This window comes from Balaenoptera acutorostrata, chromosome X (genome assembly GCF_949987535.1).
Source record: "Balaenoptera acutorostrata chromosome X, mBalAcu1.1, whole genome shotgun sequence".
Lineage (NCBI taxonomy): Eukaryota > Metazoa > Chordata > Mammalia > Artiodactyla > Balaenopteridae > Balaenoptera > Balaenoptera acutorostrata.
The window spans coordinates 65,534,709-65,548,158 of NC_080085.1; the positions used below are offsets into that span (position 1 = coordinate 65,534,709).

The 13,450-nt window shown below is 37.7% G+C and overlaps 1 protein-coding gene across 2 annotated transcripts in view; it reads right to left on the minus strand.

Moving 5' to 3' along the window:
- ZDHHC15 (zinc finger DHHC-type palmitoyltransferase 15) overlaps positions 1 to 9,893 on the minus strand; it is a 127,378-nt gene extending 117,485 nt beyond the window's left edge. For both annotated transcript variants that reach the window (XM_057537545.1, XM_057537544.1), the window contains exon 1: positions 9,758 to 9,893. In XM_057537545.1, coding sequence (XP_057393528.1) covers positions 9,758 to 9,893 — 136 coding nt within the window. The remainder of the gene's footprint in view (positions 1 to 9,757) is intronic.
- Between the last annotated feature and the right edge of the window lie 3,557 nt (positions 9,894 to 13,450).

Genomic DNA, 13,450 nt, shown 5'->3' on the forward strand with positions numbered 1-13,450 from the left:
TCTGGTTACGGCAAGTGGGGGCCACTCTTCATCGTGGTGCGGGGACCGCTCTTCATCGCGGTGCGCGGGCCTTTCACTATCTCGGCCCCTCCCGTTGCGGGGCACAGGCTCCAGACGCGCAGGCTCAGTAGTTGTGGCTCACGGGCCCAGCTGCTCCGTGGCATGTGGGATCTTCCCAGACCAGGGCTCGAACCCGTGTCCCCTGCATTAGCAGGCAGATTCTCAACCACTGCGCCACCAGGGAAGCCCCCTCAGGTTCTTCATTAGTCATAACTTCTCCTCTTTATTTGCAGGTCTATTTTTGTTGAGTCTTTAAAAAATGCTCCTTGTGGGGCTTCCCTGGTGGCGCAGTGGTTGGGAATCTGCCTGCCAATGCAGGGGACACGGGTTCGAGCCCTGGTCTGGGAAGATCCCACATGCCACGGAGCAACTGGGCCCGTGAGCCACAATTGCTGAGCCTGCGCGTCTGGAGCCTGTGCTCCGCACCAAGAGAGGCCGCAACGGTGAGAGGCCCGCGCACCGCGATGAAGAGTGGTCCCCACTTGCCACAACTAGAGAAAGCCCTCGCACAGAAACGAAGACTCAACACAGTCATAAATAAAATACATAAATAAAATAAATAAAAGAACGTGAATTTCTAAAAAAAAAAAAAAAAAATGCTCCTTGTAATGATCTTTTGAATGGACTTTGTTAAAACTACTCCATTTTGTCTGTGCTAAAAATCCGACCAGATGATGTCCTCTTTTTTCTAATACACTGGCCTGGAGATTGATACCAATTTCTTTTTTTTTTTTTCTTTTCAGTTAGAGAATCCTGGTTAAGAATGATTGACAGAAGCACATCCTCTACTTTGACAAATGGAAGTGGAAACAAGAAGTCTTGATGGGTCAACCTGGGACTTCATGATTTTGCACATACATGTTGTATGACTACATCAGTCCCACTAGGCCCTGAATTGGGTTAATAACATCTCTTTAAAATGGAACTAGAGAGAGCACAGTTGCTTAGAGAACAATATTAATAAAGAGTAGCTGACAAATTGCTGTTTGGTATATCTCCTTCTACCTCTATCGATGAACAATTACTGCGAAACAAAAAGTGGAGATCCTAACTCCCATTTGCTTGGCTACTTGCTACAGCATTTGTGGGTTAGGAAAGGAGAACATCCAGTGCTTGGCAGATATTGGAATGAGACAATGCATATACAGAAAAATGAGTGGAGACCTGTGAAGTCTCTAGGTGGGGGATAGCTGTTTTTAAGTAATTTTAGGACCATCATGTGCAAGTGGGATTGGTTTATATGATCCAAGAACAGAGGGCAGAAATAGAATCAATGAGTAAAAGCTGCAGGTCAACACATTTCAGTTCAATAAAAGAGAAGATAATGATGATGATGATGATGATGATGATGATGATGATGATAACGATGAGCAGCGAGACTGGCAGTATTGGGAAGGAGTAAGTTTCCCATTATAAACACTTGGAAATGTCCTGTAGGACATTTAGACATTAGTTAGGTATTGGACTTGACTTTTAAAGTCTTTTCACTCCTAAAATCTGTACGGAGTCAATAAGTCTAAGGGAAAAATATTTTCTTGTAAAATTCCCTGTTAGAAGTTACATACTTCTGAGGGGGAAAAAAAAGGTGGTCTTTATTCTAAAACATTGTGGCACTTATCTTGGTAGTTCTGCCTTTCCTTTATTTTTCTAATATTGCCTTTTGCGTTATTAAAGGAAAAGACTAAGATACTTCAGTCATATTTAAAATGAAAATGACTAAACTTTTCCAAAATGAATCCTTTATCATGAATCTCTTGGGGAAATGTACACTTAGCCATACTATGGGTAATTTGTCATGCATGATTATAGAGTGATGTGGTGATATGTGTAATTACACACCTGCTCTGTTCCTTAAAATTTTAATTACACACCTGCTCTGTTCCTTAAAATTTTAGCTCACTATCGGCAAGTTAAGTGACTGGGGTTATCATCAAATAGCTTTTTTTACTCTCTCCTCTTTTCTTTTACCTGTTTACTGATTCTTTGCAACCAAGTATGGAGAAAAGGTATGGAAGGGTAGAATATATGCAAGGGCTTTTCATCAAAGACAACTAGTTTCAAACGAAAGCATATATCATGACTTCCTTTAAACAGACACATTTTAGAATTCACAGAAGGGTATTGGTAGAATAAACCTAATTTGGGACTATATGCAGATGGTCAACAATGTTAGTCCAAGGACATGGAAGAAATTCTACAACGGTGCTGTCCAAGAGAAATATAATACAAACCATGTAATTTAAATGTTTTAGTAGGAACATTTTTTAAAGTTAAAAATAATAATAAAAAAGTGGAGTTAACTTTAATAATATATTTTATTTAATCCAATATATCAAAAATATCATTTCAACATGTTATCTACACAGATTATTAACTGTATATTTTGCATACTTCTTTTTGCATTAAATTTTTGAAATCTGGTGCATATTTTAAGTTTTCCAGTATGTCTCAATTCAGATACCATATTTCACATCTTTAATAGCCACATATGGCTAATGGCTACCAAATTAGTGAAGCTCAAAAGGACTTGTGGAAGGAGAGTGGGAAGGCTGAAAATATGAGTCTAGTGAGATGAGTGCTCAGTTACAGCATGAAGTTCTCTTTTAATTGATGACTCATTTGGGAAGGGAGTTTATTGCAGTGATGTTTAGCAATCATCACTGATGAATATGGTATGTATTCTTATTCTGGCTCTGTCACTTACTTGTTCTGTGATTAATTATTTAATCTCTTTGTGCCTCAGTTTTTTCATCTGTAAACTGAGGATAAATTAATTTATGTTATAAGGTTGTTATAGGAACTAAATTATAAAATACATGTAAAGTACTTGGGTGCCTGATACATAATAGGTACTTAATTATTGTTAGCTATTTATTATTTTTCTGAAAAAGGTAAACTGTTCAGTGAGGTTAGGGGTTACAATAGTTTGGGACAAAACAAGTCTTATTTTTTAAATTATTTATGATATTGATCCCAAAGTTAAATAGGATGGTTTTAAAATAATGTATTCAATGTCAAAATGAATATATTTGATACTCACTTTTTCCAGTAGATGTTTCTTATACTTTAGGTTAGGAGAGAGAATAGAATTTGAAATGGAGAACCTAGATACATTTCTCATTATGTTCTGCTTGTTGAAAGCAAACTAATCATGCCAGTCTTCATTTACTCCTCTGAAAAAGTTACTCATACTAGCCATTCATTTACTTTTTCAGCAGCCATTCCCAAATCTAGATGATTTTAATACCCACCTAGGGAACTGATAAAAATATAGATTCTAGGGCCCCCTTCATATAACACATCTCTGGGTGGAGGTGTAGGAATCTGTATTACAAAAAACTCAGCAGGTGATTATGATTATCAGCCAGGTTTAAGAATCATTGGAATTATTTTAGATGTTTCATATGATACTTAACTACTCAGGTGTGATGCTTTTGACTGTTCCATATATGGATGAGTTATAAAACTATTTTAGATATAAGAATACCATGATTCATATAGGCTTAAATGGATAGCTTTTACTTCTATAGAAATTTGGTATCTAGAAACTGTTCCTTCTGGTTTTTTGCCTTATCAGTTTTCATTTCTTCTGACTCTCTTTGAAGAAATTCTAGCTTCTCAGTAGAATTATTTCCTGGACCTTTTAATTTTAATCTCAAAATGGATACTGTTAATCACCAAAAATGGGAGAGTAGGGAATTCCAGGCTTTTGTCCTTCCCTAAAAGCCATGAATGAAGTGGCAGAAACTGTCAGAATAAACTTTTGCAGAACTCTGGAAACTGAAAGTTGGGACCTTGAAAAGAAAACAAAATTTACAAACCTTTAACTAGACTGGACAAGAAAAAAGAAGGGAAGACTCACATTACTAATATCATAAATGAAAGTGGAGATATTAATAGAGAACATTTGGAAAGGATTATAATAGAATAGTGGGAACAATTTTATGCTAACAAACTGGATAACCTAGATGAAATGGATAAATTCCTAGAAACACAGAAACTACCAAAACTGACAAAAGAAGAAAGAGAAAATCTGAGCATATTTTTAACAAGTAAAAGATTGAATCAGTAATCAAAACCTCCCAACAAAGAAAAAAGCCAAGACCAGATGGCTTCACTGGTAAACTGTACCAAATATTTAAAGAATTAACACCAATCCTTTTCAAACTCTTACAAAAAATTGAAGAGAATTCACAAACTTTGTCCATCCACATTTATATGTTTTCATGCAGTTCTTTGGATAAGTGGGGTTAATGTGATTTACTGGTGATAATAATCAAGACTAATACATGAATCTTAAAAATGATTAAAAACCAATAGCAGAACATTTGTGTAGGCTTAAGGAAAAGCTTCATTATTATTTAGAAAAACTAATATGATCAAATTTGATTTCATTCTAAATCCATTCACATTATCATAAGATATTATATTTGTCAATGAAAGAAAAAGAAAAGCTGCTGGATTTAAGTAAAGAATCATCTTACCCTTAAATAACAACTTAAATAGATCAAATTATATAAATTCTGGCTAGTGGTGAGGGGGAAGTTTCTGCCAGCTGATGAAGGAATAAAAGACATTATTCTGCCATTTGCTACAACATATGTGTTCCAATGCTAACTATTAAAATCCTGATTATGATTTATGTACAGTCATTTCAAATATAAAACCCGATATTAAAAAGTAAGTTTGTGAAAGCAAGCTCAAGTTTCTCATTAAAGATTATTTTCAAAAAGTTAAAAAAAAATTGAAGAGAACACTTCTTAACTCATTCTATGAGGCCAGCATTGTCCTGACACCCATGCCAGATAAAGACATCACAAGAAAAGAAAACTACATACATCCCTTATGAATATAGATGCAAAACTACTCAAGCAATTACTAGCAAACCAAATTCAACAGCATATTAGAGGATTACACATCATGATCAAGTGAGGTGTACCCAAGAAATGTAAGGGGTGATTCAACACATGAAAATCAATTATGTAATACACTACATTAACAGAATGAAGGAAAAAAATCCACACATTCATCTCAATTGATGCTAGAAAAGCATTTGACAATATTCCACACACTTTCATGAAAAAAAAAAGCTCAAGAAACTAGAAATAGAAGAGAAGTTCCTCAACTTGATAAGGGGCATTTACGGAAAACCCACACCTAACAGTGTACTCAATGGTGAAAGGTTGAAATCTTCTCCCTCTGCTAAGAAATAAGGTCAGGATGTCGATTTTCATCAATTCTATTCAACATTGTACTGACAGTTCTAGCCAGTGCAACTAGGCAAGAAAAAGAAAAATGCATCCAAATTGGAAAAAAGAAATAAAATTATTTTTATTTGCATATGATATGATTCTAGGTATAAATAATTCTAAAGAATCCACCAAAAAAACCCCTCTTAGAACCAATGAACAAATTCAAGCAAAGTTGCAGAACACAAGATCAACACTCCATATCAGTTTTATTTCTAAATACACTAGCAGTGAACAATCAGAAAAGGAAATTAAGAAAGCTATTCCATTTATAATAGCATCAAAAAAAAATACTCGGGAATAAATTTAACCAAGGAGGCTCAGGACTTATACACTTAAAATTCCAAAACACTGCTGAAAGTGACTGAAGACTAAATAAATGAAGAGACATCCCATGCGCATGGATTGGAAAACTTGATTTTAAGATGGCATTCTCTTCAAAACAATACACAGATTCAGTACAATCCTTATCGAAATTCCAATGACCATTTTGCAGAAGTGGAAAAGCTGATCCTAAAACTCATATGGAATTGCAAGAGACCCTAGCCAAAACAGTCTTATAAAAGAAAAATAAAGTTGGAGGACTCACACATCTTGACTTCAAAATTTAAAACAAAGGTATGGTAATCAAAACAAGTGTGGTACTGGCAGAGGAATAGACAAACGAATCAATGGTACAGAATTAAAAGTACAGAAATAAATCCATAGCTCTATGGTCAACTGGGTTTTGACAATCATGTCACGGCTATTCAATGGGGTAAGAATATAGTCTCTTCTATAAACGATGCTAGCACAACTGCATAGCCATATGCAAAGAATGAACCTGGACTCCTCCCTCACACCATATACAAAAATGAACTCAAAATGGATCAAAGACTTAAATGTAAGAGATAAAACTATAAAACTCTTAGAAGAAAACACAGGGGTAAATCTTTATGACCTTGCATTTGGCAATGCGTTCTTAGATATGATACCAAAAGCATAGGCCACAAGTAAAAAATATAGATAAATTGAACTTTATCAAAATTAAAAACTTTGTGTATCAAATGATGCTATCAAGGAAGTGAAAAGACAATTCACAGAATGGGAGGAAGTATCTGTGAATCATTTATCTGATAAGGGTTGAGTATCCAAAATACATAAGGAAATCTTATAATTCAACAACAAAAAGATAAATAACCCAATTAAAAACGTGCAAAGGACTTGAATAGACACTTCTTTAAAGAAGATATACAAATGGCCAACAAACACATGAAAAGTTGCTCAGTATCACTAGTCATCAGGGAAATGCAAATCAAAATCACAGTGAGATACCACATCATACCCACTATGATGGCTATAATTAAAAAAAGGAAAATGACAAGTTTTGGTGAGAGTGTGGAGAAACTGGAACTCTCCAACATTACTGATAGAAATGTAGATTGTGCAGCCATTGTAGAAAATAGTTTGGAGGTTCCTCAAAAAGTTAAACATAGAATTAACATACAGCCCAGCTTTACCACCCCTCTCCCTGGTATTTACACAAAAGAGTTGAAAACAAGTATTTAAACAAATACTTGTACATTAATGTTTATAGCAGCACTATTCAGAATAGACAAAAAGTGGAAACAACCCAAATGTCCATCAACCATCAAGGGATGAATGGATAAGATGGATAAAGTGTGGTATACAATGGGATATTATTCAGCCATAAAAAGAAACGAAGTACTGTTACATACTACAATGTGAGTAAACCTCAAAAACATTACACCAATTGAAAGAAGCAAGGCACAAAAGGAGATATACTGTATGATACCATTTATGTGAAACATCCAGAATCCATAGAGACAGAACACAGATTAGTGGTTGGTAGAGACTAGGGGAAGGAGCGAATGGGGAGTGACTGTCAAATGCCTATGAGGTTTTCTTCTGGGGTGATGAAAGTGTTTTGGAACTAGATATTAGTGATGGCTGTATAACATTGTGAATGTACTAAATGTCACTAAATTGAATGCTTTAAAATGGTTAATTTTATGTTATGTGAATTGTACCTTAAAAAATGGATCCTGTTACTTTTCTCCTTGTTTAAAGTCTAAGCTTCTTATTTTCTTGAGTCAAGCAGAATCCCTTATATCCTCATTAATGATAGTAATAACAAGTTATTATTTAATGAGCTCTTATGATGTGCTGTCAACTGTGATGCATGCTTTTCATGCACCATATTATTTAAATCTCATAACAATGCTATAATGGCATATAGTAGGTGATAAGGAAGTATTTGCGGTATGAATGAACAACCATATAAGCAAAGTGCATGTGAGGCAACTGAAGTTGAGAGAGATTAGGTAAGTTGCATCAGGTATCCTAATTAGTAAGTGGCAGAATCCAAACTCTAAGATTTATAAGACAAAAATACCACTTTTGACCTCAGCTCTAACCTGATATTAGGGAGAAAGACATCAGGTTCTCTTTCTAGAAAGAAGTTAGGTCCTTAATATTACTTTTTGAGTCATACTGAAACTCAAATCTGTTGTTTTGGTTGTGTTGCTTTGGTTATCAGGCAGCTTTGATATCCGATTCTATATTATTTACTAAATATGTGAGTTTAGGAAAATTTGATCTAACCTTTTTGAAACCAAGGCCACTCATTTGTTAAAGATTGTCAAGTGAAGATGACAGGATGCACTGGTGGAACCAGAATTGGAAATCAAGGCTACCTTACCCTCCTGGTTTTTAAATAATGGTATCTGATGTAAAATGTTAAGAAAACACTGTGCAGGCCAGTGTTCTGTGAGGGGATGTCCAACAGGACAAATAGGAGTCTTAATGTGAGGGGACTGAAAATATACTGGGACCTCACACTGAATGAATAGGGAACATTGTAGAACACAGTTTTAAGGGTGTTAGAAGTGGGATTCTAGTACTGCAGTCACAATAACTATAAGTGGAATCTCCTTTGAGAAGAGATAGGGATTCTTCAATGTGAGAGGCAAGGGGAGATCTCACTATGAGAAAAGCAGAGGCTCTTTTGTGAGGAGACAGGATATACCATGAAGACTGCACTGTGAATTGATTAGAACACTATAAAGCCATTAGTGATAAAGATAGGGGGCTGGGGGTAATCCAAGTGGGATTGAGATTTGTGTCCGGAAATACTGTGGAATTCTGAGTTTGAAAGCAGAAGATACACTGTGGGAACCATTTTATAGATATGTAGGGGATGAAATGCTCCCTGGTGTTACAGGACAGGGTACAAAGAGGAGACGCCGTATTTATAAAAGGGTGGTCTAAAGAGAGGGAACAAGAAATGAGGCTCCCATTGGAAGGGGCAGGAAATACTAGAAACTCCCGTAGGAAAGGATGGTGTTTCCCTAGTTCGAGAAGACAAGGGGCAAGTGCAATCCTAGAGGAAAGTAAGTGAAGATAATAATAAGAACCCAGAGGAAGAGGATGGCAAAATGTGTGGCTAACAGTGCAAGAGTATTGCAGGAGGTAGAGAGTAGGTTTCAAAAAAGATAGCAAGGGGAGATCATCATTAGAAAAGTAATGGCCCTTGGAAGGGGTGTGGGGGATACTGTGGGAACCCCTGTGGGAGGGTAATGAGGATACTCTAGTGTGAGAAGACAGTGGACAAAGCAGGACCATAGTGTGATAAAAGCAGGGTGACTAGTATGAGGTTCAGAAAATAATGTGGGGCCCCAAATGGGAAGGAGTGAAAACACCTCAAAACAGGCAGGCAGGAGACTACAGGGAGCTCCAGCGTGACAAAATCAGGGCCTCTTGCGTGAGGAGACAGGACAGGATGTATTGTAGGACTCCCATTCCGCTGGAGAAGATGAGAAAATGTTGAAGCCACAGGGAAAGAGGAATGGAGGGCTTATTACTTTGTGAAAAGGGGAGACCACAGTGGGATAGAACAAGGTGTACTGTGGGGTCCTAAGTGGCAGAAAAATGTGAATCACTTCAGCTGGCTTGAGAGGATCACGGGAAAAGGAGGAATCCTAGTGTTGGATAAAGGCGAACTAGTAAGAGAGTACAGGAAACATTTTGGGATTCCTAGTAGGAAGGAATGGGAAAATGTGGGGCTTCTAGTTGGGTGAATTGGTGGGATTCATAGTGTAAGTGGACAGTTTAAGTATACAGGGTATGTTGTTTCCTCAACTCAGTAGGATGGGAGCCCCCAGAACCAGAGCACAAGGCACAAGTGGTTGTCCTGTATGACTAAAGGGGGCCCCAGTGGAAAAAGCCAGTAAATTCTTGTGGGTAGGGCCAGGAAATAATGTAAGAAACCTTGGGTAGGAAGCGATGGTGACATGGCGGGACCCTCGTGGCAGGCCGCAAGAAATACTGTGGGAAGCCAGAGGTTGGAGACCAGGAGCTCTCCAGGGAGCTAAAGGAAAACCGCAGTGTGAGGGCTAAGAACATAGGGGGAGCATAATTTCCCCATCTTAGGTGCTAGCTCCACTTACCCAAGCAGAGTTCAAAGACGTAGGCATAGTAGGACCAGAGCACGACGAGGACGATAACAAGCACAGGCACCCAGGAAAGTACACGGCGGCAGCACCGTAGCCCCCCGGACAGAGCCATCTTCCAGCCCCGCCGCATCTTCGGCTCGAAGATCGACCGAGCAGGCCTGCTGGCGCTGGGTCGGAACTGCTGGGGCAGCAGCTGAGAGGCGGGAAGGCGCGCTGTGCGGCGCTCCACTGCCTAGCCTGGCGGGAACAGTCTCCCCTAGTCGATACCACCTGTGGGGCTGCAGGGCAGAGTGCGCCCTGCCTGGCACAATAGGCATGAGTCACGGCGAGGAGGAACTGGCGGTGTTGGAGCGGAAAGTGATCCGTCAGGCAGTCGAGGCTGGACACGCTCAGAGGGAGTGCAGTCCCTCCTCTTTCCTCCTCTCCCACCCGCTTGCCACAGCACTAGATGCAGGGCTAGACCTCTGCGAAACTGTAAAGAGGAAGAAATTTGGGTCCGCCCATCTGTTCTTACCGCACTGCGTCCCGCCTCATCTCGTCTCTGATCTCTGTCTCTGTTTCTCTCTCTTTGTCCCCTCCCTCCCAACTCCACACACACACACACACACACACACGAGCACACAGACACGCAATGTGAAAGATGCGAACTGTAGCATCTAATGACTTAAAGGTCATCCAGCCCCATCCTCCGACTGCTGCTTGAACAATATGCTTAACACGTAGTGCCGCAGTCGCTGCTTGGGTAAGTCCACTGGCAGGGAGCTCCCTCCTTCCTTCTCTTCTTCCCTTTCCCCTGAGTCAGCTTAGGCCATTTTAAGAATAAATAAACATATTGGTACAATAAAAGTAAATGGGGGAGATACTAATTCTGTGAGAGGTCAGGGAAAGCTACAAGGTAGTGATATTTAAGCTGAGCTTTAATAATAAATGAGTTTGCTGGGCAGATGGAGGGGGAAGGAACTTTCAGACAGAGGAAACAGCATTTGTAAAGGCATAGAGTAATGAAAATCCAAAAGTGTTCAAGGAACAGTTAGCATGGCTTGAGGAGAGGGTCGGTATGTGAAGAGGAAGGCTGGGAATGAGACTGGGAATACAGGCTGTGGGCACAGAATGCCCTGCCAGGGTATGTGGACATTTAGGACAATAAAAGTGACATTATCAGAATTGTATTTTTGTAAAAGAACTGGCAGGATTTTGTAGAGGAGGATGGCCTGGAAACAGAGACACAAATTAGGAGGCAATTTAATTCAGCAAATATTCTTGGAGTGGTTGCATTGTGTTAAGTCAACTTTGGTATAAAAAGAATGAAAAAAGGGGGCCTGTCTCCAGGAAGTTCATGTTCTCATCAGAGCAATAGGTGTTCAATGACATAAGTACAATGATAGAAGTATAGTAAACTTTTGACATTTATGGATTTGATACCTACTGTTCAAAGATTTACAAAGGTCTATGACATGAAGAAATTTGTGATTTTGTTGAGACCCATGTTGCTCTCTATTCTTTTTCATGGTTATGTATGGAGTAAATTTCTGAACTGATACAAGAACTTTGTTGTTTCTTTTCAGATTAAGTTACGTTCATGGTTGATATTACTAAATTAATGTTGTAATGAAATGCAGACTCATTTCAGTTACAATATTTATTTTAATAGCCTTATTAATGATTTGTACCCTAAGGTTCTGACATGGATACTTAGATATTTTTCCACCTTTTTGAGATATAGTTGACAAATAAAAGTATATATATTTGATGATTTGGTATACATATACATTGTGAAATGATTACCACAATCAAGCTAATTAACACATCCATCACCTCACATAGCTACCATTTTTCGACAATTATTTTTTATTGAGGTATATTTGACATACAACATTGTGTAAATTTAATGTGTACAACATATTGCTTGGCAGTATGATTGCCATTGTAGCCTTAGCTAACACCTCTATCGCATCACATAATGCAAGTATGTACACTTAAATAACTTCCCTCTTATTCTGCAACCCCCACCCCCCACCCCGCCGCAGCTCCTGGTAACGATATCTGTTTTTTTTTTCTTTTTAGATTCCACATGTAAGAGATATCATACAGTATTTCTCTTTCTCTGTCTGACTTATCTCACTTAACATAATGTCCTCAAGATCCATCCATGTTGTTGCAAATGGCAGAATTTCCTTTTTTCTCACGGCTGAATAGCATTTTATATGTACATTAGCTATTGTGAATAATGCTGCAATAAACATGGGAGAACATATGTTTCCTCAGTAACCTTTTTTATTTCCTTTGGATATATACCCAGAAATGGGATTGCTGAAACATATGGTTGTTCTATATTTAATTTTTTGAGGAACCTCCATACTGTTCTCCATAGTGGATGAACAAGTTTACATTTCCACCAACAATGCACAAGGGCTCCTTTTCTCTCCACACCCTCACCAACACTTGTTATCTCATCTTTTTGATGATAACCATTTAACAGGTGTGAGGTGATATATCATTGTGGTTTTGATTTTCATTTCCCTGATAATTAGTGATGTTGAGCACCTTTTCACATACCTGTTGGCAATCTGTATGTCTTCCTTGGAAAAATGACTATTCAGGTTCTTTGTCCATTTTAAAATGAGGGTATTTTTTGCTATTTAATTAATTATATAAGCTCCTTATATATTCTGGAGATAAACCCCTTATCAGAAATATGGTTTGCAAATATTTTTTTCCCATTCTATGGGTTGCTGTTTCATTTTGTTGATTGTTTGCTGTGCAAAAGCTTTTTAGTTTGATATAATTCCACATGTTTATTTTTGCTTTTGTTGCATTTGCTTTTGGTGTCATATCCTGAAAATCATTGCCAAGACTAATGTCAAAGAGCGTTTTCCCTATGTTTTCTTCTAGGAGTTTTACAGTTTCAGGTTGTACATTTAAGTCTTTAATCCATTTTGAGTTGATTTTTGTGTATGATGTAAGATAAGTGTCCAATTTCATTCTTTTGCATGTGGATATCCAGATTTCCCAGAACCATTTATTAAAGAGACTATCATTTTTCCATTGTGTGTTCATTGTGTATTCACTCTTGTCAAAAATTAGTAGACTGCCTATATGTGGGTTTATTTCTAGATTCTACTCTGTTCCACTGGACTATGTGCCTGTTTTTATGCCAGTACCATACTGTTTGGATGACAATAGTTTTGTAATAGAATTTAAAATCAGGAAGTGTGATGCCTCCGGCTTTGTTCTTGCTCAAGATTGCTTTGGCTATTCAGTCTTTTGTGATTCCATATACATTTTGCAATAGTTTTTTCTATTTTTATGAAAAATACCACTCAAATTTTGACAGAGATTGCATTGAGTCTGTAGATCACTTTGTGTAGTATGGACATTTTAACAATATTAATTTTTCCAGTCCATGACCATAAGATATCTTTCTATTTATTTGTATCTTCTTCAATTTCTTTTACCAATGTCCTAAAGTTTTCAGTGTACAGATTTTTTCATCTCCTCAGTTAAATTTATTTCTAAGTATTTTTTTCTTTTTTGTGCTATTGTAAAAGGGATTGTTTTCTTAATTTCCCTTTCAGATAGTTTGCTATAACCATATAAAGATGTAACTGATTTTTGTTGAGTTTGTATCCTGCAGTTTCACTAAATTCATTTATTAGATCTGGCAGGCTTTTGGTGGAATCTTTAGGG